Source organism: Simochromis diagramma, unplaced genomic scaffold (assembly GCF_900408965.1).
Source record: "Simochromis diagramma unplaced genomic scaffold, fSimDia1.1 OVJJ01000449.1, whole genome shotgun sequence".
In the NCBI taxonomy this organism is placed as follows: domain Eukaryota; kingdom Metazoa; phylum Chordata; class Actinopteri; order Cichliformes; family Cichlidae; genus Simochromis; species Simochromis diagramma.
In genome coordinates this window covers 2131353-2156269 of record NW_024387274.1, presented here as the reverse complement: position 1 = coordinate 2156269, position 24917 = coordinate 2131353, and the positions used below count along the sequence as shown (strand labels likewise).

At 42.6% G+C, this 24917-nt stretch overlaps 1 protein-coding gene across 1 annotated transcript; it reads right to left on the bottom strand.

The window, feature by feature from the left end:
* Nucleotides 1–3209: 3209 nt before the first annotated feature.
* On the bottom strand, nucleotides 3210–24838 carry LOC120715605 (tropomyosin alpha-3 chain-like). Its single transcript, XM_040002678.1, has 10 exons — nucleotides 24630–24838; nucleotides 24206–24331; nucleotides 18121–18254; nucleotides 12614–12731; nucleotides 12367–12437; nucleotides 12111–12186; nucleotides 11858–11920; nucleotides 11588–11657; nucleotides 5607–5685; nucleotides 3210–3843 (listed from the first exon to the last, which is right to left on the bottom strand). The coding sequence occupies exons 1-10, from the start codon at nucleotides 24741–24743 to the stop codon at nucleotides 3840–3842; spliced, it is 855 nt and encodes a 284-aa protein (XP_039858612.1). The 5' UTR covers nucleotides 24744–24838; the 3' UTR covers nucleotides 3210–3839.
* Between the last annotated feature and the right edge of the window lie 79 nt (nucleotides 24839–24917).

Sequence of the window (24917 nt, the reverse complement as noted above, 5' to 3'; positions counted from 1 at the left end):
TATATGGCTCTTGAAGTACCACCCTACTGTAGGTCTATTTAACACTATATACAGTTTACACAAGACAATTTTTATTTCTTAAGTGAATGCTATTTATTTTAACTGTCTTTAATCTACATGCTGCCAATGGAGAGATGCCAAACTGGGTTTCACTGTTCTTGTAACAGTGACAATAAAGATCTTTTTATCTAGAAACAGGATGTGACAAGAGATAATAATAACCGCTGTACTGTACTAATTCACAGCAGGTGGGATATCCGGTTGTTAGGTGATGATGTATGAATCCTGCTTCTTGGTCCAAACTACTCTGCGCTTAATAAGGTTGTTGTGTTTTTAACATGTTTTAATGTTTTGTATCTTGTTCTATTTAATCTCAACAAGCCCCTAAAAACAGTCAGTGATCACTGTCGGCCACTGTTCATTTTAAAGCTCTGTTTTTTAAATGGAAATCATTGGGAACCCTCACGTTAACATTTATCAAATGGGAAAAAGTGATAGCAGAGCTGAACATTTAGATTTTTCAGAAATCTCTCAGTCATCTATGTTTAGATGGAAACTAGTGAGCTAGCTTCCTGCTAACTTCTAACTCTGTTAAATGTAATAAATCCTGTTTTCATGGATGCCTGGATGTTAAACTTAATTGTTACCGCTGGTAAAGCAGCAACGCTGATCATTTTATTACAGATGAAAGAATTTAGACAGTTTTTAACTCTCAGTGATGCCGCAGTGTTCGTTTGACTTTGGGCCCAGTCACGGCTAATGACGTCAGACTTAAAGACCAGATAACAGGAGTTCTTGCAGTGATTTAATGGCACACAGCAAACCAAACGCAAAGCCAATGTAAAACAAAAGTGACACAAACATAGACCAAGATGCACTTGGCCAAATCTGAAAGAGGTTATCTTTCACTCTTTTCCCTAGCTGGAAATATAGTAGCTGCTCCAAGACAGTAAGAACAGCAAGTAACTAAACTAAACTGTGACTGGTGAGCATGTCATGGAGTGGGTGGGAGGTATTGTCCAACATCGTCCTCATCTTGGACAACATCCGCCTCTCCCACACCACCTTAAGAGGGTGCAGCTCCATCCCCACAACATTACTGGCCTTACGGATCAGTTTATTAAGCCTGTTGTCATCTGTGACCCTCAAACCTACTCAACAGCATGGAGGAAAACACCGGCCACAACATACAATGATATCATTGAACTAACGTTTAAATGTACATTTTGAAAATAAAGTACAAATACCTGAAAATTCATCTCAAATACTGTAATGGAGTATTTGTATTTTGTTACTTCCCACCTCTGGCCACAATCGTGCCACAATGTTTAAAAGAAACATTTGATCACTTCTGTTGCCAGCAGGGAAAATTTAGAATGGTTATTGAATTTGTGTTTACTGAGTCGTTATTATAGGGCCATTACTGTCCTTTGCTGGTGGGCACTTTTAAAGGAACTTTCTCCATTATCTTTTTACATTTATCACCGTACTAACTGTTAAATCCTAAATATTTGTTTGTATTTATTTATTTTTCTTTTGTATTTCCCCCGTTTTTATTTCCCCAGACCTATTTATTTCATCTTAATCTTCATCTCATTCCATCAGGAGTGAAATTCCTTGTTTGTGCGCACAAACGTGGCCAAATAAAGAAGATTCCGATGCTGATCTTGATCCATTTGTTTTCTTCTTTCTTATACAAACCACTACATGATCATTTTACAGTCCCTAAATAAAATAAAACTGACTTAAGTTTAATTTTGTTTTTGACGCACATTCTGAGGAAGATTAGCAGCAATCTTCCACTCCAGCTTGTTCATCAACCATAAACCCAGACAAAGTTTTCATTTAATTTAATTTAAAAGTCGGATTCTTACCCTTGCTCAGCATAGTTAGAAAACTCAAAAACCTGTTTCATTTGTTTGAAGGGTCACAGTCTTTCCTCACTGTGTCCATCATGTCTTCCTGTTTCTCCTTACGATGCACACAGGTCTTCACCTACACTCATCCCGAGGCTCTATGAACTGGAAAGAGGGAGGGCAATACCTCAGGCAGATCATCAGACAGCACGAGTGCCAATTAAAGGCTCCACTTTAGCGTGAGGGGTTCACTTTAGAGTGGTTCATGGTCAAAGTAGCTATTCCTGTTATTTGAATCTACCTTCGTACTTCTACCCCTACATCTGATTTTGGAATCACAGTCTCTGCTCTCTATTCCTCACTCTGTTGTTGTTACTGCTGTCCCTCCTCCTGCAATTCTGCACAGCTAATGTCAGAAACAGCAGCCTCTTGTGACTGTGAGAGCTCGTTACTAGTTGACAGTGCAGCTCTTAACATGCCAGTTAATTCGACACATACATAAAAAGAACTATTTCTTAATATATCTCTCTTAGCTTTTCTATCTTTTACTTTTGTTTGTTCAGTTTTATCCACTCCATCCACATAAAACTCTTCTATAAGGTGTGTGAGTTCAAAGGAAAGCTAAGGGAAGGGGCCTGTTGCATTAGTAAATTTGATTGCGCAATCCAGTGTCAGTTCAATTACATTAAATTCAATTTTATTTATATAGCACCAAATCCTAACAGCAGTTGTCTCAAGGCGCTCAAATAGTCGGTAATGAAAATGGATGAATATGCTGCTCTCAGTGCTGGTAGGGACGGTGTGCAGCAGCCCTTTAAGCTCGCTTTCAGCCTGTCGAATTATATTGACAAAGAAAAACACAATAATATTGACCTGTCAGCCCACAAATGCATTGGCCCAGTGTGACAGATCACTGTACCAGGCCTGGGGGCTTTGGGATCTGCAGGTAGGGAGAGAGGTGGTTAAAGGCAGCAATCGCTAAGGGTTGATTACAGTTTTTGAACATCATGGTGTCTCTTGGAGGAGGAGAGTGGGCAGGCAGGAGGATCCCAGGTAAGTCCATGTTTCCAGTAAAAGTGTCAACAGGCACAATGAGGCAGTGCTGCTTTTCACATTTAGCTCCAAAAATTGGTAACAGGTACATTTCTTTAGAAAAGCCTGAAGCTCTTACATCTCACAATGCTTTGCAGGGTATCATCGATGTGCAGTGTGCACAAACCGAGAGTAAAATTAATGTCAATTTTCCATGTTAACCACCAGGGCAGAACACAGCATCGACGTATTTTCAAAAAGTTTAAAGCACCAGTCCAGCAAATCTCTGGTTTCGTGTAATTTTCAACAAAGAGATTCAGATTTGCAACAAAATGTAAATGGTTTTATTTCTTTGCCTGTGCTCCACGTCTCCACCAAATTCCAAAACTGTTCAAATTACTTTGCTGACAGACAAATGAACATGAGACATACTTTCACCAGAGCTTTACAATCATAATACTTTGTAATTCACAATTCAGGAAAATCTTTAAGTATATTTATATTTATAGGTTGATGATATTTCTATCCAGATGTGGTTTTCATCACCAAATTTTCCATGAATTCCTGAGACAAGAAAATCCTGAAAGCATTCATTAGGGACTGAACACTGCAGAACGCCCGTCGAAATTGCAAGACAAATATTAATAACTTCAAACTAAGAAAATAAACCATGAATACAGATGACGTAACCCAGAGATGTTTCCTTAAACAGGGATACAGCACAGAATTGATACAGAAGCACAACGAAGAGCAAAACAAGACAACATTTAAGAGAGCAAACAATTATCCATGGACAACTGAATCATAAGAGGCTAACTGCACGGGAGCAAACTTTGAGGATTTAGAGGGAATACTGTAAATACAGGTAGGCGATCACAGACGCAGAGCTGAGAGTAATGGTCAGCAGAAGAAAAGGTCACAACCTGGAAGGATGGTGGAGATTCTGAACATTTAGCTGAAAACAACAGAAGCAAAAGACAGTAAGTGCAATTATATCTGAAATAACATCTTAGGCAACACAAGTGCAACATTGACAGGCCGTTCAATATGTTTTACAAGCAGGTCTAGATTTACAGATAACATGGTGGCAACGACAAAAGAACTCATTGATGAATCCGTCAGCTTTAACAGAGGTACTCAATTTGCTGACAAGATATTTGACTCCGCACGGAAGGACTACAAACAAATCCTCATGTTTAATGTTTCCTTTATGGCCTCTGCAAATCCATAGCGCCACCTATCTAAAGTCTAGATTCAGACACTCGTTTCTTATACAGTGAGTGCAATGCCCCTCGTTACAGCGTCAGCAAGTCACAGTCAGTTTAAACCAGGGGTCGGCAACCTGCGGCTCTTTAGTCCTTATACTGCAGTTCTGCGTGGTTTGGGAAAATAAATTAGACGTATTTAGCTGAAGTGTATTTTATTTATGTTAGTTCTGTTTTTTTTTTAACTTGCAGTTCTATTATGTCAGCAGCTCCACCGTGAACTATGTTAAAAACAAACACTGCTCACGCCTGACAGATGACAGCTTACAGTCCTGCGTAAGGATGAAAGTGACTTCGCTGTGCGCAGAGGTTCAGGAGCAGAAGTCCCATTGTAAACATATCACGGCAGACCCGACGATGTTTGCATGAACACGCTTTACAGCATCTCTTTATTGACCACTTTTCACACACGGTTGCTGTACGCACACAGCCGGCTGTAGCCTTTCAGCTCACAGCCCGACACACACCAACACAACACCATAGATAGCACAGACGTTAAGGCGGCGAGGCGTGATTGCGGGTGCAGCTCAGGTGCGTCCGCCTCCCCTGCAGCGGCGTTGCAGACCACGCCCCGCCACACACATTAACCAGGTAAAATACATATTTAGGCAGAATTTTGCAAATATCTATTTCTCATCTTTCAGCAGCATAGAGCTTTTTTTCAATTATTTTTTAAAAGTCAGGTCAAGGTTCCAAAAGCCCAAAGGAGATATGAGGGTGGCGGCTCACAGCAGTTTTTGTTTGCTGGATCATTTTAGTTCAGCTTTACTTTTGTTATATTTCTTTAAGAGTTCAAAATGTGTTAATTACATAAATAAAATGTAATTTTCTCTGTAGCACTTCATGGATGTCATAAGCAACACACCTTAGTTGTTCACACAAAGCATAAATGTAAAAAACAATATATACAGTGTTATCTTCATTTTAGATGTCAGAAAGTATTTGCGGCTCCCAGTGTTTTCTTTTGCGTGGAAACCGGCTCCAAATGGCTCTTTGGGTGTTAACGGTTGCTGACCCCTGGTTTAAACCTTTAGTGTGTTTTCAGCATCATCTTTGAGGTCCCAAAACAAGCATATCAGCCTTCAATAGTGTCTCAATTCTGTACCCACTGTTTGTCTATCAACAGTAAGAAGAGGCCACACAGAACATCAGTACCTTAAAGTTTACAGGGCACTTATTCTGGGTGGCAAAACACTATCAAACTCTTTAATGTTTAGTTGTTTATTTAGAAAAAAAGATTAAACACTCAATTAAAAACTTAATTTAACAATAATTAAGATTTTTGTAATTTTCTAAAGCATTTTTTAAATTAATGCAGTAAAATGGACAGCCTGATGCTCTGAAATCAATTTACTAATAATGCATATTTTATGGCACAATTCATTATTAAATCACAAAGTGGTTGATTTAAATGTGCAAGACTCTTGGTCATCCATGTGCTGTCACAACTTACATAGAGGTCATGTCATTAAGGGCATGGTCCAGTTCCTCACTGATGGCTTTGTACTTGAGCTTTTGTGCATAAAGTTCATCTGTGGGTATAAACACAGACAAGAGACAAAAATGAAGAAAGAAAACAGACAGTTTGAACAAAGAGGCTGAAACTGATCTGCAGAAACATTCACAGTGAAATACTGAGTTATAAAAAAATGAACTAAGCAGTTCTTTCTTAAATAGAAGAGTCCAGTTAATAAGAGTAGCATTGTTTTCTGTGTTAGTGCTGCTCACTGTCTTGGACTCTTCATCACAACCGAACGTACTGGAGACATCCTCCCATACATGTATGTATGCCTGCTAGCATCTTGCACCCTGCTGTTATGTGCTGGATTGTCTCAGGGGCATCTTTACATCCGAGCCGGCATGCCTTCATATTTATCTGTCTCGCTCATGTCTGCGGTAGGCTCGCTTAGCATAGAGGGTCTAGCCTTAGGATCACTGGATACAGATGCCCCAGGCGGGAATTGAACTTGCGATCCTCTGCTCCAAAGGCGTGTAGTCTAAGCTATCCAGCTGTGTGTATATATATATATATATATACCCTAAGAGCCTTCATCAGGAACTCAATGGGGATGTGGCGTACAACACTAGAGGCCAACTCCAAGCCCATAGCACAAGTCACCATCAAGTGCGGGATCTACCAAGGAGATGCTCTGTCCCCACTGCTGTTCTGCATAGGCCTGAACCCCCTCAGTGAGATCATTAACAAGACTGGCTACGGATACCGACTACGGAACGGAGCAGTTGTCAGCCACCTCCTGTACATGGATGACATCAAGCTGTATGCCAAGAGTGAACGAGACATCGATTCACTGATCCACACTACCAGGCTATACAGCAATGACATTGGAATGTCGTTCGGACTGGAGGAGTGTAGTCGGATGGTAACAAAGAGAGGGAAGGTAGTCAGAACTGAGGGGATTGAACTACCAGAAGGCAACATTGCAGACATAGAGGACAGTTACAAGTACCTGAGGATCCCGCAGGCGAATGGGAACCATGAAGAGGCCGCTAGAAAAGCTGCAACCACCAAGTACCTGCAGAGGGTCAGGCAAGTCCTGAGGAGTCAGCTGAATGGTAAGAACAAGATCTGGGCCATCAACACGTACGCCCTGCCCGTGATCAGGTACCCTGCTGGGGTAATAGGCTGGCCAAAGGAGGAGATAGAAGCCACTGACATAAAGACAAGAAAGCTCCTTACCATGCATGGAGGGTTTCACCCCAAGTCCAGCACCCTGAGGCTGTACGCTAAGCGGAAGGAAGGGGGCCGGGGACTGGTGAGTGTCAGCACCACAGTCCAGGATGAGACAACGAACATCCAAGAATACATTGGGAAGATGGCCCCAACTGACCGAGTGCTCAGTGAATACCTCAGGCAGCAGAAACCCAAGAAAGAGGAGGGAGACGAGGAACCATCATGGAAGGACAGGCCCCTGCACGGTATGTACCACCGGCAGATAGAGGAGGTGGCTGATATCCAGAAATCCTACCAGTGGCTGGACAAAGCTGGACTGAAAGACAGCACAGAGGCACTAATCATGGCAGCACAAGAACAAGCTCTGAGTACAAGATCCATAGAGGCTGGGGTCTATCACACCAGGCAAGACCCCAGGTGCAGGCTGTGTAAAGATGCCCCAGAGACAATCCAGCACATAACAGCAGGGTGCAAGATGCTAGCAGGCAAGGCATACATGGAACGCCATAACCAAGTGGCCGGCATAGTGTACAGGAACATCTGTGCCGAGTATAACCTGGAAGTCCCGAGGTCAAAATGGGAGATGCCCCCAAGGGTGGTGGAGAATGACCGAGCTAAGATCCTGTGGGACTTCCAGATACAGACGGACAAAATGGTGGTGGCTAACCAACCGGACATAGTGGTGGTAGACAAACAGAAGAAGATGGCCGTAGTGATCGATGTAGCGGTTCCGAATGACAGCAATATCAGGAAGAAGGAACACGAGAAGCTGGAGAAATACCAAGGGCTCAGAGAAGAGCTCGAGAGGATGTGGAGGGTGAAGGTAACGGTGGTCCCCGTGGTAATCGGAGCACTAGGTGCGGTGACTCCCAAGCTAGGCGAGTGGCTCCAGCAGATCCCGGGAATAACATCGGAGATCTCTGTCCAGAAGAGCGCAGTCCTGGGAACAGCTAAGATACTGCGCAGGACCCTCAAGCTCCCAGGCTTCTGGTAGAGGACCCGAGCTTGAAGGATAAACCGCCCACAGGGGCGTGCTGGGTGTTTTTTATATATGTGTATATATATATATATATATATATATATATATATATATATATATATATCAATATCGATACGAATATCGTTGCACCCCTAATATATATATATATATATGTGTGTATACATACATATATGTGTATACATACATATATATATATATATATATATATATATATATATATATATATATATATATATGTATACACATATATATATATATGTATACACATATATATATATATATATATTAGGGGTGCAACGATATTCGTATCGATATTGAACCGTTCGATACAGTGCTTTCGGTTCGGTACGCATATGTATCGAACAATACATTTGTAATTTATTTTATCAATTTTCCTTCTGACGATGCTGTCTGTGTTGAGCGCTCAGTGAATCTGTGTTCGACTACTCCGCCTAGGCTGCACTGTCGAGCGCAGATCCACTGAGCGCTCAACACAGACAGCATAGTCAGAAGGAAGAGAGCAGGGCAAGCTAGCGAGACAGAAGTTAAGCTCTACTTGCAACAGGCAAATTGAACCTCATTCAGATCTGGCGTTTGGAATTATTTTGGTTTTCATGTGACGTATGACCCTGAAGGTAAGCGAGTCATGGACTAAAGTAAAACAGTATGTTGGATGTGCCATGCAATGCTCAATTACATGGGTGGGAACTAGTGTGTTAGCGCAGTTAGCTCGTTAACGTGTTGGCCGTCTAGCCCCATGCACGGAGCGATCGGCGGTAGCTCGTTAACGGAGATTTGCCGTGTTGTGGCGTTAAGGTCATTTCAACGAGATTAACCTGAAAGCACTAGTGGGAACACAACGAATATGACTGCACATTTACGCCGACATCATCCTAGTGCAAAGACAAAAACAACAAGCATGCTACTAACTTTAGCCGAGTCATTTAGACAGCTGTTAGCACATGATTCTCCTTATGCTGCTGAGAATATAGCCCAGAAGAAGCGGATAGTATAGCTTTTATTTTGGAAAGAGCCATTTCTCTGTAATAAACTCTCTTTTCCAAAGATGAGTGATTCCTCAATCAGATACAGGGCTTGCAATATCGCTAGCCCGACGTCCCGGAGCTAGCGATTTTTTCAGTCGGGCTACCAAAATCTATCTCTTCCCTGCCCGTCGGGCTATTGTAGGAAAATATATGTAAATGCTTTTGCATTCTTTCAGAAATGTAGCTGGGTAATTATGTCATTGGCATCGGTGAGCCACTGTCAATATGTGACATATTGAAGTCGCATTTGAATTTGCGCTTGTTTTTTTGCTTTCACTTTGCAATCGTGCGAACTGTGTATAGAGAGCGACAGCACTGATCTGTGAGTGATGATAATTTGTGCACCAATTCCTCTGACATCGTCTTATTAATCGTTAGCTTACTATGCAAACATGACAAGTGACATCTCCCGCAGCAAGCTTAAACATGTGAGAGGTTGATCGCGCAGAGAATCGCTGAGCTTATGTGAGTGAGCGTGTAAAAGCATTTCAGTTCTGCTGAGCCAAATAAGACAGGTCAGGGTGAAGAAGTGACAGCCAAAGAAAAGCTTACCACAAAACGGAGAAGTTATGACAAATCAGACTATAAGGCAAAAAGAAAGTGCAGCTTTATGGTTTCATGGACAAAAGAATTTCTGTGGCTGCGATATGATGAGCTAAATAACCAGGGCTGCACATAAGTGGTCCGCAGGTGCGCATTCGCTGTCAAAATAAAAAACACGCACAAGGGTTAGGGTTAAATTTAAAAACTGTACTTTTGAGTTAAAATATATATTTATAATTTTAATAATGACAAATTAAAAATGCATGAACATTTTTATTGTATCGAAAAATATCGAACCGTGACACCAAATATCGAACCGAACCGAACCGTGAATTTTGTGTATCGTTGCACCCTAATATATAGATATAATAATATATATATATATATATATATACACACATATATATATATATATAATATATATATATATGTGTGTGGTGTGTATATATATATATACACATATATAATATATGTGTGTGTGTATATATATACACATATATATATGTGTATATATATATACACATATATATATATTATATATATATATATATATATATATATATATAGATATATGTATGTGTGTGTATATATATATATGTATATATATATATGTATATATATATATATATATATATAGATATATATATGTGTGTGTGTGTATATATATATATATACATATATATATAGCGAACGAAGGCTGTCCAAATTCATAGACTCCTCTGAATGCAGCCGACAAATGCGTCCTCCTTTTCTCCAATTTGAAGGATGGGTCAGGTGTGTCCTTCGTGGTTCACCATATCCCAGAATTCATAGCGCGGCCCAGCCAAACTCCAGTTTCTGGCAATGGCGGCCGCTACTAAGTTTTAAAATTACTCTTATTATTCTTTCTGGGTCACAAAATAAACTTTTAACATATTTTCAGGTGAGAAAGTAGCTGTGTAAACATCAAATATCTGCTCGGTTTATCAAGACACCACATATTTTCAAAAGTGCTTCAACGTTTTTGGAGACGTCTGCTACCCACCAGCTCGATAGCAAGCCGAGAGCTCGAGGGTCACTGAAGCCGCTGAGAACGGCACAACTCCCGGCACATCATTTTCAGATCACCGCAGACTTTTGCTGCTCAGGTTAAACGTAATATATAATTCACTTAGACAACCTAAAAATGTTATTGTTGGGCTTTTTTCAGTGTTTTATTTGTTTGTGAGTCAATCGGTTTGGCTGAGATTAAAGTTATTAGATTAGATTAGATAAAATAAAACTATTAATCCCCCGGGTGGGTTCCTCCTTGGTTTTCACACAGCTGACTAAACCTCAAACAGAAAACTGATTAAACAGAAGTGTGAGACAGTCGAGAATTTACGCCAGTGTCCTGTTATATTTTAGATAGCACGGAGCAGACGGCTGAGTTTATTAAACTCCACAGAGACAGTGGTGATGCTGATCAGAAGGCTAGACCGTCCAATTCCACAGCCGTTTACTTCCGGCCTACCCGACCTTCTGAGGACCCGGCCCACGTAGACCACGAAGGCTGGGTCCTCAGGAGGATGCAGCCCATGAATTTGGACATGACCATAGCATGTTCTGACTGAGAGATTTCTGAAAATATTAAAACATACAGCTCTGCCATCACTTCCAACATAAATGAAGACAGGAAACTAAACAGCAGTGACGTTTGTAGGGTTACTGAAGTTGGGCTAGCTGCTACTGTATATAATGATGTGCTACGTGTCGCTAGCGACACAGCTATGTTATGTTAGCATAACAAACACAGTGAAGCTGGAGGATGAACGCTAACTTTTTTCCACTGGATAACATGAGGGTTCCTGATGGTTAGAGACAAATGCAATCACATGGCAGGATGCTGTAAACGGACCAAATTTCAGTCAGGAGAACAACTGAGATAATCCATCCACAATACGAGGTTAGTCATTAATATACTGCAACAACATGGGAATAGAGCAGCGGCCAGAGAATTCAACATTAATGAATCAATGGTATGGAAGTGGAGGAAGCAAGAAGAATGAGTTGAGTAAAGTGTGACTTATTTGACTGTTTTGTTTCGCTTAGTGCGTCTTATAATCTGGTGCGCCTTATGGTCTGAAAAATACGATAATTAAAGGGTGAACTTTGTTGAGAAATGAGTGTTTTACCTTCCAGATCATCAATTGTCTTCTCCAGCTTGGCCACAGATCTCTCAGCAAACTCGGCTCGCGTCTCGGCCTGTTAAAGCAACAACTTTTGATCAGACAACAAAGTTGAAGAAGTAACAGAAATGCAGCAGTATGTTGACCTCTCAAAGCATCAAAACATTTAGAGCCCAGCGCTCATTTAAATGTAGAAAATATTTTAAATAGATAAATAAAATGATTAATAAATCCAGCATTTAGAATATCTACAGGTAATTTTTCTTTCTTGCTCACCTCTTTCAGTTTGTCAGTTAGGATCTTAATTTCTTCCTCATACTTGTCCTCCTTTTGCGAGTACTGTGTGGAAGGAGAAGATTATTCAGAGGGAGATGTCTGCAGGATGGTGAAGTGTCACAGCGGGGCAAGGAGATACTTGGTTTGAGTCTAAACCTCCCGAGTGTACTGTGTCAGCTTCTTTGTTGTTATATGTAAAAAGTCACGTTTTGAAAATATATGTTTACTTTCAGTGTCTCTGGCCTTTCCTTACCTTCTCAGCCCTGGCCTCCAGGGACTTTAGGTTATTGGTGACATTCTTCAGTTCATCCTCCAGCTCAGCACATTTACTTTTAGAGTTTTTAGAAGACAAAAACAGGTTGGTGCAGAAAACTCACAGTTTAAATGTTTGCCATGATATGTAAAAAAAAAAACCTGTAAACACTTGAAGCAGTGCTCCTAGGAAATAACTGCTTCTGTCCTTCAAAAAACCCCAAACATGAGGCAGGTAACACGGTATATGTACTCACGCCTCAGCCAGCTCTGCCCTCTCCTCTGTACGCTCTAACTCTCCTTCTACAATCACCAGTTTACGAGCAACCTGAGGAGAAAGTGTGAGAGTTTAAGGTCCTGCACCGTGGATTTGCTATTTTTCAGTATTATTGTAATAACAACACAGAGGTAGATACAGTTACCAGCTCCTTTCAAATGTCTTTGGTTCCTAAAGAAAGTGCATCACTGCAGCAGACTGCAACAGACAAGAACAAAAACACTCGCCTCCTCGTATTTGCGGTCAGCCTCCTCAGCGATGTGTTTAGCTTCCTTCAGCTGAATCTCCTGGAGCTCCATCTTCTCTTCATCTTTCAGAGCTCTGTTCTCAATCACCTTCATGCCTCTGTGCAGACAAACCATCCTTACTTTCTGACAATACAAATACGCTGCTACTAAACATTTTTAACCCTCGTGCTTCGTTCATTTCATGTAAAACAATTTTGTGTTCTCGATCAGATATAGAAACTATAATAATAGATGTATTATCACTGTATGTTGTGTTAGATTTTTGTAATCAGCTCACGTTCTTGTGAGCATGACAGCCTTTCTAAGTCTCATTAATCTGAAAAAACATCTGGATTAGTTTGACTATAAGAAATGATCAGATGAAACACAGTCTACTGTTTATCACAGGCTACTTTGGATAAGTTACAACGTTAAGAACATTTGTTTTTAAACCATTTCAAATCTTTTATAGTCACATAAAGCAACACCTCTTGTGGTCCTGGCCAAAAGTGGACGGGAATGTTTTATTTGTGTGGCTAGGAAATTATCCCAAAACTGCACTTCTGACATATCTTTATGCCATGTTTAGACTGCTTGCTTGGCATTTACTTTTTGAAAGGGCAGCGTCCCCTACCGGTGACCAGACACTGTGATGTTTGGACTTGGACATGAGTGATGAGTGGCTGCTATTCCACGCACTCGTCACAAACCTCTAATCACTGCCAGTTTGTCTTGCTGATGATGACCCTGAATAGTATTGTGGCTGTCAAAGCGAATCGCCCATAACAACATGTAAATCATGTTTAATTAATCAGGAACAGTTCAAAGCAGGATTCGATGGCCATCATCGTCATCATCATTCCTCTTTATCTGGATTATATTCCGTACCATCTTCAGCTTCTGATCCATCCTCACTGTCAGTTTCCTGGCCTCTCTCCTCCTCACCAGTGTGGTGATCAAATATGTAATCAAGAGCCTCACTTAGGTCATGGTGCTGCCACACAGTGACCTGTCACCATAGCTACACAGTGTTTTCTGTTGGGCAGATAGGATTTGATGCATAGAACAGTTCATTTTGAAAATCTGTCAGCTAAATATAAGAACGTGGTATTAATAACCTCTGTTTAGATGCTGCTGCCTTACATATGACTGGGAGGAAGCTAATAATAGACTGTGCAATAATACACAATTTAAAAAATGAGTATAGCACCAACTCAATGAAACTTTCAGATATTGGCCTGATCTGTTAAGTAGCAAAGGGGATTGTTTGAGCTGCTTTGGTCTTCATAAAACTAACAAGTGCACCAGAGAAGCAACAATGACAACATTCTAAAATGGCGCCGGTGAGGTCGGCTGCCGTGCTGGATGCTCTGCCCTAACTTCTCCACTTTTTGCAGTTTTTCGTCACTTTTTGCTATATCTGCGATAATCTTGCATGGGCATCATGCAAAACACACAAATCCGCTACAGTAGAGACACTTTGGTTTCTATTGGTCTGCAATACACGAACATTTCACCATGTTTAACTCCGGACCCAACCTGGCCAAAGGAGATCCTGAGAGAGAACAAAGGACGCGACCCTAAGCGACGGCCTCGAGGTAAAAGAGCCGGCATCAGGAGCGCGCACACCGCGCACCCATGCCCAGTATCCTGCTAGCCAATGTTCAATCCATCGAGAACAAGCTTGATGACCTCAGAGCCAGAATCAAGTTCCAGAGAGACATTCGGGACTGCAACCTCCTCTGCTTCACCGAGACTTGGCTGAACCCAGCGATACCAGACCACGCCGTGCAGCCGACGGGGTTCTTTTCGGTTTACCGCATGGACAGGACAAAGGAGTCGGGGAAGAAAAGAGGTGGTGGAGTGTGTTTGATGGTGAACAACAGATGGTGCGACAGCACAAACATCTCCCCACTCATACGCTCTTGCTCGCCCAATCTGGAGCTTTTGATCGTTAAGTGTCGCCCTTTCTATCTCCCTCGGGAATTCACTGCGGTCATTGCCTGCACTGTTTACATTCCGCCTCACGCGGACTCGGACACTGCCTTATGTGAGCTACATGAGGCTCTCACACATCAACAAACACTTCACCAAGATGCCGCACTCATTGTTATGGGAGATTTTAACAGAGTGAATCTCAAACGGACATTTCACAACCTTCACCAGCACATCAACTGCCCCACCCGGGGCACTAGGACATCAGACCACTGCTACACCCCGTTCAAGAACTGTTACAAGGCTCAGCCCCTGCCGGCATTTGGAAAATCGGATCATTCCGCCATCTTCCTCATACCTGCTTACAAACAAAGGCTAAAGCAGCAACCACCAATCAGGAGGGAGGTCGCTCGCTGGACGGACCAATCGGTGGCCGCGCTGCAGGACGCACTGGATGACGCACTGGATGACGCAGACTGGGACATGTTTCGGCGCAGCTCTGATGACATCAACATGTTTACGGAAGCGGTTGTGGGATTTATCGGGAAACTAGCGGACGACACAGCAGAAAGAACTATCATCCGAACGTTTCCCAACCAGAAGCCGTGGGTGGATAAAAACATCCGCGACGCTCTGAGATCACGCACCGCTGCCTACAATGAAGGGCTTGTCTCCAGTAATATGGACCTATACAAGGCTGCGTCCTACAACGTGCGCAGCGCGGTCCGAAAGGCAAAGCGGAGCTACGGGGAAAAACTAGAGTCACAGGACAGTGCGACTCTAGGAGCCTGTGGAAAGGACTGCGGACTATAACGGACTATAAACGACCAGCTTCTTCAATGATGAATGCAGATGCTTCACTGGCTGATGAGCTGAACACGTTTTATGCTCGCTTCGACGCCGCAGCAATTAAAACAACAAACGGCTGCGCGCGCTCGGAGTGCACCAGTGAAGAAAATGCATTCGTCATCACAGAGCATGCCGTGAGGAACACCTTCAGGAGGGTGAACACCAGGAAGCAGCAGGACCAGATGCAATCCCTGGCCGGGTCCTTAGAGCCTGCGCTGATCAACTAGCACCGGTGTTCACGGAGATCTTCAACCTCTCCCTGGCCCAAGCTGTGGTTCCCACGTGCTTCAAACAGTCCATTATTGTCCTGTTCCAAAGAAACAACAGCCCGCTTGCCACAATGACTACCGTCCAGTAGCACTGACTTCAATTGTGATGAAGTGTTTTGAAAGACTGATGAGAGATCACATCACTTCTTCACTTCCTGCCACCATTGACTCACTTCAGTTTGCTTACCGGACTAATCGTTCCACAGACGATGCCATATCTCACCTGCTCCACACATCCCTGAGTCACCTGGACACTGGCAGAGGGAATTATGTTAGGATGCTGTTCGTGGACTACAGTTCAGCATTCAACACAATAATTCCCTCTAAGCTTTTCACCAAGTTGACGGATCTAGGACTCAGCTCATCACTGTGTCAGTGGATCCTCAACTTCCTCACAGACCCCAATCAGTGAGGGTGGGAAAACAAGTCTCCCCCTCCATCTCACTCAGCACTGGGGTGCCTCAGGGCTGTGTTTTAAGCCCCCTGCTGTACTCACTGTACACTTATGACTGTGTAGCCACATCAGACACCACCTCCATTGTCAAGTTTGCTGACGACACTGCTGTTGTGGGCCTGATCTCCGACAACATCGAGACGGCCTACCTGGAGGAGATTAGGAACCTGGAGACCTGGTGCCAGGAGAATAACCTCCTCCTAAACATCAGCAAGACTAAGGAGCTAATCGTGGACTTCACTACAAAGCAGGCGAGGAATTACAAACCCCTCATCATCAGTGGCACGCCAGTGGATAGAGTGGACAGTTTCCGATACCTGGGTGTCCACATCACTCAGGACCTGTCATGGTCCTGCCGCATCAACACCCTGGTTAAGAAAGCCCGTCAGCGTCTCTTCTTCCTCAGAAGACTTAGAGACTTCCATCTGCCACTGAGGGTGCTCAAGAACTTCTACTCCTGCACCATAGAGAGCGTCCTGACGGCAAACATCTGCACCTGGTTTGGGAACAGCACCAAGCAGGACAGACGAGATCTGCAAAGAGTGGTGCGCTCGGCAGAACGCATCATTCAATCAGAGCTCCCTGACCTGCTGTCCATCTACACCAAGCGGTGCAAGTCCAAAGCTAGGAAGATTGTGATGGACCTCTCCCATCCGAACAATGGACTCTTCTCACTGTTGAGGTCTGGGAAGCGCTTCCGCTCCCTTAAGGCCAAAACAGAGAGAATGAGGAGGAGCTTCTTCCCCCAGGCTATTCGGGCCCTGAACCAGGTGTAGGACTGGACTCTCCCAAACACGTCACTATAAGACTGGACTCTCACACACGTCACCACACGCACCACCACACATTTCCTATAATCCTATAATTCCTATAATTTATAATCCTTATCTTTATAATCTCTTCTGCTATTTGCACATTCTTTACTGTAAATTCCTAAGTTAATTTGTAAATTTTTGTAGTAAACTGTAAATTGTAAATATTGTAAAACTTTTCTTCTGTCATTTAATGGTCGGGCATTGTACAGCTACAAGCATTTCACCCCCATGTCATACTGTGTATGGTTGTGTGTGTGTGACAAATAAAATTTGAATTTGAATTTGAATTTGAAATGAAACACGTCCTAAACAGGAAAGGTTTAACAGGTGGAGGCCACTGACTCTTTCCCCTCCTCATCTTTTCTGAATGTTTTTTTTTGGTACTTTTTAGTTTTGCATTTGGCTGGTGTTGGTGTGAGTACCAGTAGCATGAGGCGATAGCTTGGCCTTACAGAGGTTACACAGATTGTCCAATTGTAAGGATCCCTGTTTTCTGTTGGACTCGTCAAGGTTGTTAGTTTGGTCGCTATTTCTAAGTTTGTTATGTAGTTTCATTGTAGCCACGTGTATGTAGCTAGTTGAATCATTTGCATTTCTAGTTACTTGTTCCATTTCATGTCCTCGTTGTCTTGGTCTCGTCTGTGTTCCCCCCAGCCCGTCATGTCCCTCGCTCTCTCGCTCCTTGTCTCATGTGCATTGTGTTCAGTTTTGTTTCCCCTCTAACGTTTGTCTAGTTTGCTCCAGCTGTGTTTCTATGCATCTCCACTTCTCTTATGTATACACTCTGTCAGTGTCTCTTATGTTCCAGTCATGGGTCTGATGACCTCCAAGTGTTCCTGGTTTCTAGTGTACCCCCAGTTTAGGGTTCCTGTTTAGTTCCTGGCGCCTGTTTTGTATAAAGTCTGATCAGCCAGTACAAAGATCTCACTTGCAGTTTAAATTTCCATCTGCTTCCATGGCTGCACTAAGCTCAAATACTCAGTAGCTATTCAACATCTATGGAGTTTTTTTACTGATATATTAAGATACATTTTCAGTTCCAGGTCTTTTTTGTGTGGTTTTAGCACAGTATGTTCATGAACCATCCAACGGGAAAAGTGTGGTCACTGACATTCAAGCTGTTCCTATAACGCTTGACTTGTGATACTCATCGCAGAAGAACAATAGAGGTCACAGCAGAGTCACCTCTCGCTCTCATCTGCAGCCTTCTCAGCTTCTTCCAGTTTCTGCAGAGCTGTTGCCAGCCTCTCCTGAGCGCGGTCCAGCTCCTCCTCTACGAGCTGGATACGTCTGTTGAGGGAAGCCACTTCTGCCTCTGCCTGAGAATACAAGGAGCAGATTAATTAGAAAAACAGTCTGTTACATACGCTGCACATGTCTAACACAGTAAAAGCAGCATTTCCTGATAGAAGCGTATTGCATGTTATTCCAAAGAAGTGGATAATATAATGTGGATGTGGACAAAGCTTTTCCAAAGAATCTCTTCAAATAACCTTTTTGGTTTTCAGTGAGTTAGGATGATGTACTCAGCCAGAAGCTTATCGTGATACAGTGCATGTATTCTCTCTTTTTCCACATTTTGTCATATTACACCATTATTCCATTTGCTTGAAATTTTCTTTTTAAACATATATTTACAAATATTAGATTTAACAGGTCTTAAATCAAGTCTTGGCTCTATAGGTCACATAAGGACAGAGTAATCATAAAGTGACTCCTTTGTTATCTGGACTGTGTGCTTAGGACCTTCGAGACCCAGAGCAGTTTGGAGCCGGTTACCACCATCATGCTTCACTGTAGAGATGGCATTGGCCAGGTGATGAGCGGTGCCTGATTTCCTCCAGACATCATGCTTGGCATTCAGGCTAAAGAGCTAAGTGTTTGTTTCATCAGAGCAGGGAATTTTGTTTCTCATCGTGCGAGAGTGCTTCAGGTGCCTTTTGGAAAACTCCAACTTACTTTTACTGAGGAGTGGCTCTGGTCTGGCCACTCTATGATACATACCTGATTGCTGGAATGCTGCAGAAATGGTTGGGGTGTTAGGGCGAAAACAGGGTGCCACTGTTGGCCGAAGACAAAGGAAGACTCAGCAGGGAAGGTGAGTTAGGAGGCATCGAGAAAGACAGAAATGCAGGAACGTGGAAAAGAGTAAGGAGTCCATATGGACTACGGCTCATGAAGGGAGATATTATGAAGAGAAGGAAAACAGACATATTGTGTGTACAAGAGACCAGGTCGAAGTGATGAGGCCAGTAGCATTGGAGGTGGATTCAAACTGTTCTAGAGAGAGAACTCGATTATGGGTCATTTTGAAGGAAGTGTATATGAATAGTTCTGTTCAGGTGAAGAGTCTGTCAGTCTGTCAGACTAGTTTGAAGCTGTACATCAAATAGGTGAATGTTAATGCGTGTGCTCCAGTCAGAAAAGTTGAATATAGTGGTAATGAGTGGTAACTGGTGTCAACTTTAACAGACATGGGAACACGGGTGATGAGGAAGTGATTTCAGCAAAGGATGGAAATGACTGGTCAATGCATGCTTCAAGAAGAGGAAGGAACACAGGGTGGCATGTTAAGGTGGAGGAAGGTGTACACAGGTGAAATACATCTAATGCACAACTGGCAATCTAGTGGACATATGTAACCTGGTCTGCACGGCACGGTGGAAGGAAATCGCATGCCAAATATCAAACCATATTCGGTTTCAGACAATAATAGGTGATAGAAGCCTCTCCACACACCTAATGAATCCAGTCCCTGCATACAAACATGTCCTAGGACTTCGTTTAATGTGGTCAGACAGAACCAGACCAGGAGCCCTATAGACTCACACAACCCTGGATTTATCCCAAATATAACGGATACTTGATTTAAGAAAGGGAAAGATATGGGTTTGGTTAAATATTTTGATTTACTTAATGGGACCAATTAAAAAGGTTTTGAAGATTTGAAAGAAAAAGGACTGACAAATAAAGACTTCTGTAGATTTTTACAAATAAACATAAGATTGAAAGTATATTTAACAGAAAGATCTGTGTCGGGTGTTCTGAATGTTTTCCTAATGGCATAAAAATCTATTTCAGGAATTAGACCCATTTCTAAAATATACCAAGGTTTACAAGCATTGAAAGGGCAAAATAAAACAGCTAGAATAACTCTTTAACCAATTAAAGAGCAGGTATAAGTGAAAAGATGTAAACACAACATACAGATTCAAGTACAAGTACACAAACAGTGTCTCTGCTGAAAGCACAGATCCCACAGATTCCACAGCTGCCAGTTTCATCGTGCAACGACAAAATTTACTGAACCAGCAGCACACGAAGACCAGAATTACGATTCACATTTGAACAACATTAACAGCAATTCTGTCTTTTCTGTCTTGCTACCAAAAAATCCACCTCAATAAAACCACATTTCCTGCAGAGCTCAAGGGCTTGAAGGCAGTTTCCATCATGAATTGCTATTTTCTGCCTAACTGACTTGTTCACGCACAGATACATTATGCACTGGAGTACTGTTGTGTACAGTATTGTGTACTTTTGAGTTCTTTTGGTTTTGCAAAAATGACGACTGCCAAGAAAACCTCATTTCTGCTTTTTGATACCTAAGAAATTTCAGCTGTAACAGATGGCGCCAGATTGCAAAATGCTTAGCTATGTCTGTCAAGAGTGGGACCCAGTTACAGGACTCAAACACGAAGAGGGTAAACTGGAAGAGGCAGCTTTATCTCTGTGGAACGAGTAGTGAGGAGAACATGGAGCATTGAGAAACACAGCCAGTGGACAACACACCAGTGAGCAGAGGGAGACTGAGGCCTTAAATACACACAGGATAATGAGAGGATGGGAAACAGGAGGGAACACAGCAGGAAATAATCAGACTAACAGGAAGGGAGGAAGAACACAGGATGAGAGACTGCCAAAATAAAACAGGAAACATACTAAGACGCAGACTAAGATATACAAACACTGGGACAGGGGAGACCGACTGAGAAGATGGAGAGGGCGACAGACATGACAGGCTGGGGAGAACACAGACGAGACCAAGACAACCAGGACACGAAAGGGAACAAACAATTCAGAACTGGAAATACAAAATGATTAAACTGGGAAGAACAAGGAAGCTAAACAATACCAGAACTGAGAAACACAGAAACACTGAGTCATGATGTTTTCTCAGTGATCTGTGAGTGGGTCCATCTTTCTGCTGGTTTTATGACACAACAATCTGACCACAATGGGCTCAACAGACACTGATTTGCACCAGGATGCAATCACCATCCAATGACAACAGTGGGGAGAACATGAGTGAGTTCTTTGTGGCCTCACTTCAAATCAGGACATTCTGCTCCAAAAGATAGTTGAATGCAGCAAATTCATGGTGAAAGTGCAGGTAGTGGTAGTTCCCATATCCAGGAAACATCTACAGTGTCTACTTTTTAGGTTTTTCCAACTTCTATCGCTGGTTTATCGGGAACAATAGCAAAGTCTGACTTTTCTTAAGATGCCTTTCTAGTGGAATGTCTCAGCCTGGGAAACCTTCGACCATCTGGAGCATCTGCTCGCCTCTGCACCTATTCTTGCTCAACACACTCTAGTTCATTGAGGAGGTTGACACTTTGGATTCTGGGGTAGATGCAGTGTTGTCCCAGAGGGCTGCTGATAAAATGCACCCCTTGGCTTTCTTTGCTCATCAGCTGTCACCCACAAAGCACAATTACAACATGGGGAGGTGAGAACTGCTGGTGGTGAAGCTGGTGCTGGAAGAATGGAGGCACTTGCAGAGGAAGCTGAACATCCCTTTGTTGTTTGGATGACCACAAGAAATGATCAAACTCACTCCAAGCCAGGTGGTCTTTTTTTGGTTGCCCAGTTTAACTATACAAACTTCTACCTCCCAGACTCGTGGAGCACCAACGCAGATGCTCTCTCTCCCCCCAAAGAGAGTGAACCAATCCTCCCAGCCTCCCTCGTCGTTGGATCTATCACCTGGAAGATCGAGTCGCTGGTCGGTGCCGCGCAGCAGAACGAGATAGATCCTCAGGCTGAGCGTGTCCAGTGGTCTGTAATAATATCTGTGATTCATACAGAATGGCAGCCATGGCTTGTGCTGATGAGGTCATGGTGATAATTATGAATCAAGAGAATATAGAAAGAATAAATTACTATAAGAAAAGGTCCTCTGCTGAACCATGGTGAAGGTGGAACCTTTGAACATTTATTGTTAGCCTGCTACAGAACAGCAGGTTTTATCATTGACAGCAAACTAAAATCTTTAAGCTATGGTTTATTTGAAGGACTACTGATGGATAGCAAAAGAGATTTATTTTGGTAAATCGTGTCCATAATCAACACTCCAAATGAGAGCTAAAGAATGATTAGTACACATTAGTAAAGACATTAGTACTATCCTTTGGACAGATAAATTCCCCTTTTTCCTGGAATATTTTAAATATTTGTATAAATATATCTATGTTTTTGCACGATTCTCATCCGATGTAACTGCCATATCTTTTGAAGAAAGGGTTTTTGAAAATGGCTTTGATTGTTTGATTTCAAATCCAGTGTGGTGCTGTATAGAGGCAAAATTACAAAAAGTGTGCCACTGTCCAAAAACATACGGACTGTACCTAAGAGCTAAATTAGTGGACTGAGTTTCTGTAAGTAATGGCTCGACTGGTTCGACTGGCTCGACTGGTTCGACTGGATTTAATGGGGTCAGCCATTAAACAAAAGGACTCCACCGCCTCACCACTTGTGTGCACCTGTGGGCACCAATGACTTTCTGATCATAACATTGGACATCTGTCCAAAAGAGGTTTTGAACACTTATTTGTATGGATAATAATAATAATGGATTGGATTTATATAGCGCTTTTCAAGGCACCCAAAGCGCTTTACAATGCCACTATTCATTCACTCTCACATTCACACACTGGTGGAGGCAGCTACAGTTGCAGCCACAGCTGCCCTGGGGCAGACTGACAGAAGTGAGGCTGCCATATCGCGCCATCGGCCCCTCTGGCCAACACCAGTAGGCAAGTAGGGTAAAGTGTCTTGCCCAAGGACACAACGACCAGGACAGAGAGCCCAGGGATCGAACCGGCGACCTTCCGGTTACAGATGCAATTCCCAACCCCCTGAGCCACGGTCGCCCCGGATAACATAAAACAAATAAACAAACAAAAATATGGAGAAATAGAAATAACTATCGCTTCTCTCAGAGGAAATCTCCCCGTTTCCTCTTCTGTCTCTGTTTATATTTAGTCAGTTTCTGTGTTATTTATGGGTTTTTGGTTAATTCCTCTTCCTCCCTTTGAACATTACTTTCCTCATGTCTGACCTTCTACTCCTGTCTTGTCTTTCCTTGTGTATGATTATCTGCCCCACCCTCTTTTCTGTAGTTTAATCCGTGTCTGACTTTCCTCAGTGGTGTCTCATTTCTAACCACCCCTCAGTGTGTGTATAAAAAGTACTTTTGTCATATCATCTGTTTGTTTTCCATTTGTTCCCCTCTCCTTTCAGCCTCTTATGGCCTGCATTTGTATTTCACTTCAGCGATGTCTGACAGAGAGCCCGTCCTGTGAATCTGACGCTAGTTTAAATTCTCAAAGTCAGTGTGTGAAAGAGAACCATTTGGATGGACACCTTTGAGAACTAAACATTGTAGCACGAGCTGAAGGATGAAAGTAAAACAGGTGGAGAAAGGTGAGTGCAATAGCCCACTGGTTTATGATAGTCTAGTTCTTATTGTGCTGTGAGAGCCACAGTGAATGAGCCTAAATTAGGCTACATCCATTAAATAAAGGCCGTCAGTTACTGTGATCTGGGAGACATGGGTACCTAAAATGGACTTGAACAATTGTTAATCTCACTGCCAAGGTTGGGTGGTTGACATCAGAGTTAAAAAGGGCTCTGAATCCCCCAACAGCTGTGAGACGTAAGCATGATGAGAATGGAATGCAAGGCTGAAACAGGAACTCAAACTGGCTTGGTTTACACTGGCCATCAGTTCATGCTGTGTGAGACACAATGCCACCACTGAGAGAGCACTGTATCATGTATTACAGTTTCTTGACCTTCCCAGTCATAAAATAGGGGAAAAAATCTCCCAAAGAGTCACATCCACGTCAGCACCCTGCTAACCTGTTTGCTTTGTGGAAGAGACATATTTTCTTTTGTATTTTCAGAATGTAAAGGTTGGTCAGTAATCAATAATGTGGTATTATGAAATGCACCAAACACACCACTGTGAATTTGTTTTACTCACATCAGCAGCTTTCTTATCAGCAACTTCAAGCTTCTCCTGAGCATCCTTTAAGGCCTCGGAGTATTTATCAAGCTCATCTTCTGTTGCTTTCAGCTTCTTTTGCATTTGTATAAGCTCGTCTTCATGCTGATAGCGTGGGACAAGAAACACAGGGTTAGATTTTAATGTACATTTTTGGACAGACTTTCCTCAGCAGCAGACTCAGGTCCTTGTTTGACTACCATCCACCAAAACCACAGATAAAACATAACTGGGTCTCTGGAAAGTCTCAAAAAGTCGTCTTTCGGCTGTAACCCAGCAAAGAACTCTTTCCTATTTTCATTCATTCATTGGTATAAGATGCTAAACTACACCACATCCTAAGCTCATATAAACCACCAGACTGATGAGTCTGCTTCATGTGATTTGCACCTGTGTGACCTACCTGCTTGCTTCTGTCTTCAGCTGCTTTTCTGTCCGTTTCAGCCTGTTCAGCCTGATCCAGCGCATTTTCCTTGTCCAACTTCAGCATAAGCATTTTCTTCTTGATGGCCTCCATTTTTGTTGATGTGTAATAGCGTTTTCCTGTAAAAGATCAATACTAATTGGTGCAGAACCTGAGACTGGCAAACTGGAAGAGAGACCAACTCTAACAAAGCAGCAGACTATTTATATGACAGACAAGGAGACACTCCCCCAAAATCACACACAACTGTACTCTGCAGATTAGCTG

Excerpts from the sequence above, each read along its gene's own strand:
- LOC120715605 (XM_040002678.1), bottom strand. The coding sequence starts at position 24,743 with ATGGAGGCCATCAAGAAGAAAATGCTTATGCTGAAGTTGGACAAGGAA. Across the intron at positions 12,187-12,366 it reads AGGGCAGAGCTGGCTGAGGC|TAAATGTGCTGAGCTGGAGG; the intron begins GTGAGTACATAT and ends AAACTCTAAAAG. Across the intron at positions 11,658-11,857 it reads TAACTGACAAACTGAAAGAG|GCCGAGACGCGAGCCGAGTT; the intron begins GTGAGCAAGAAA and ends TTGCTTTAACAG.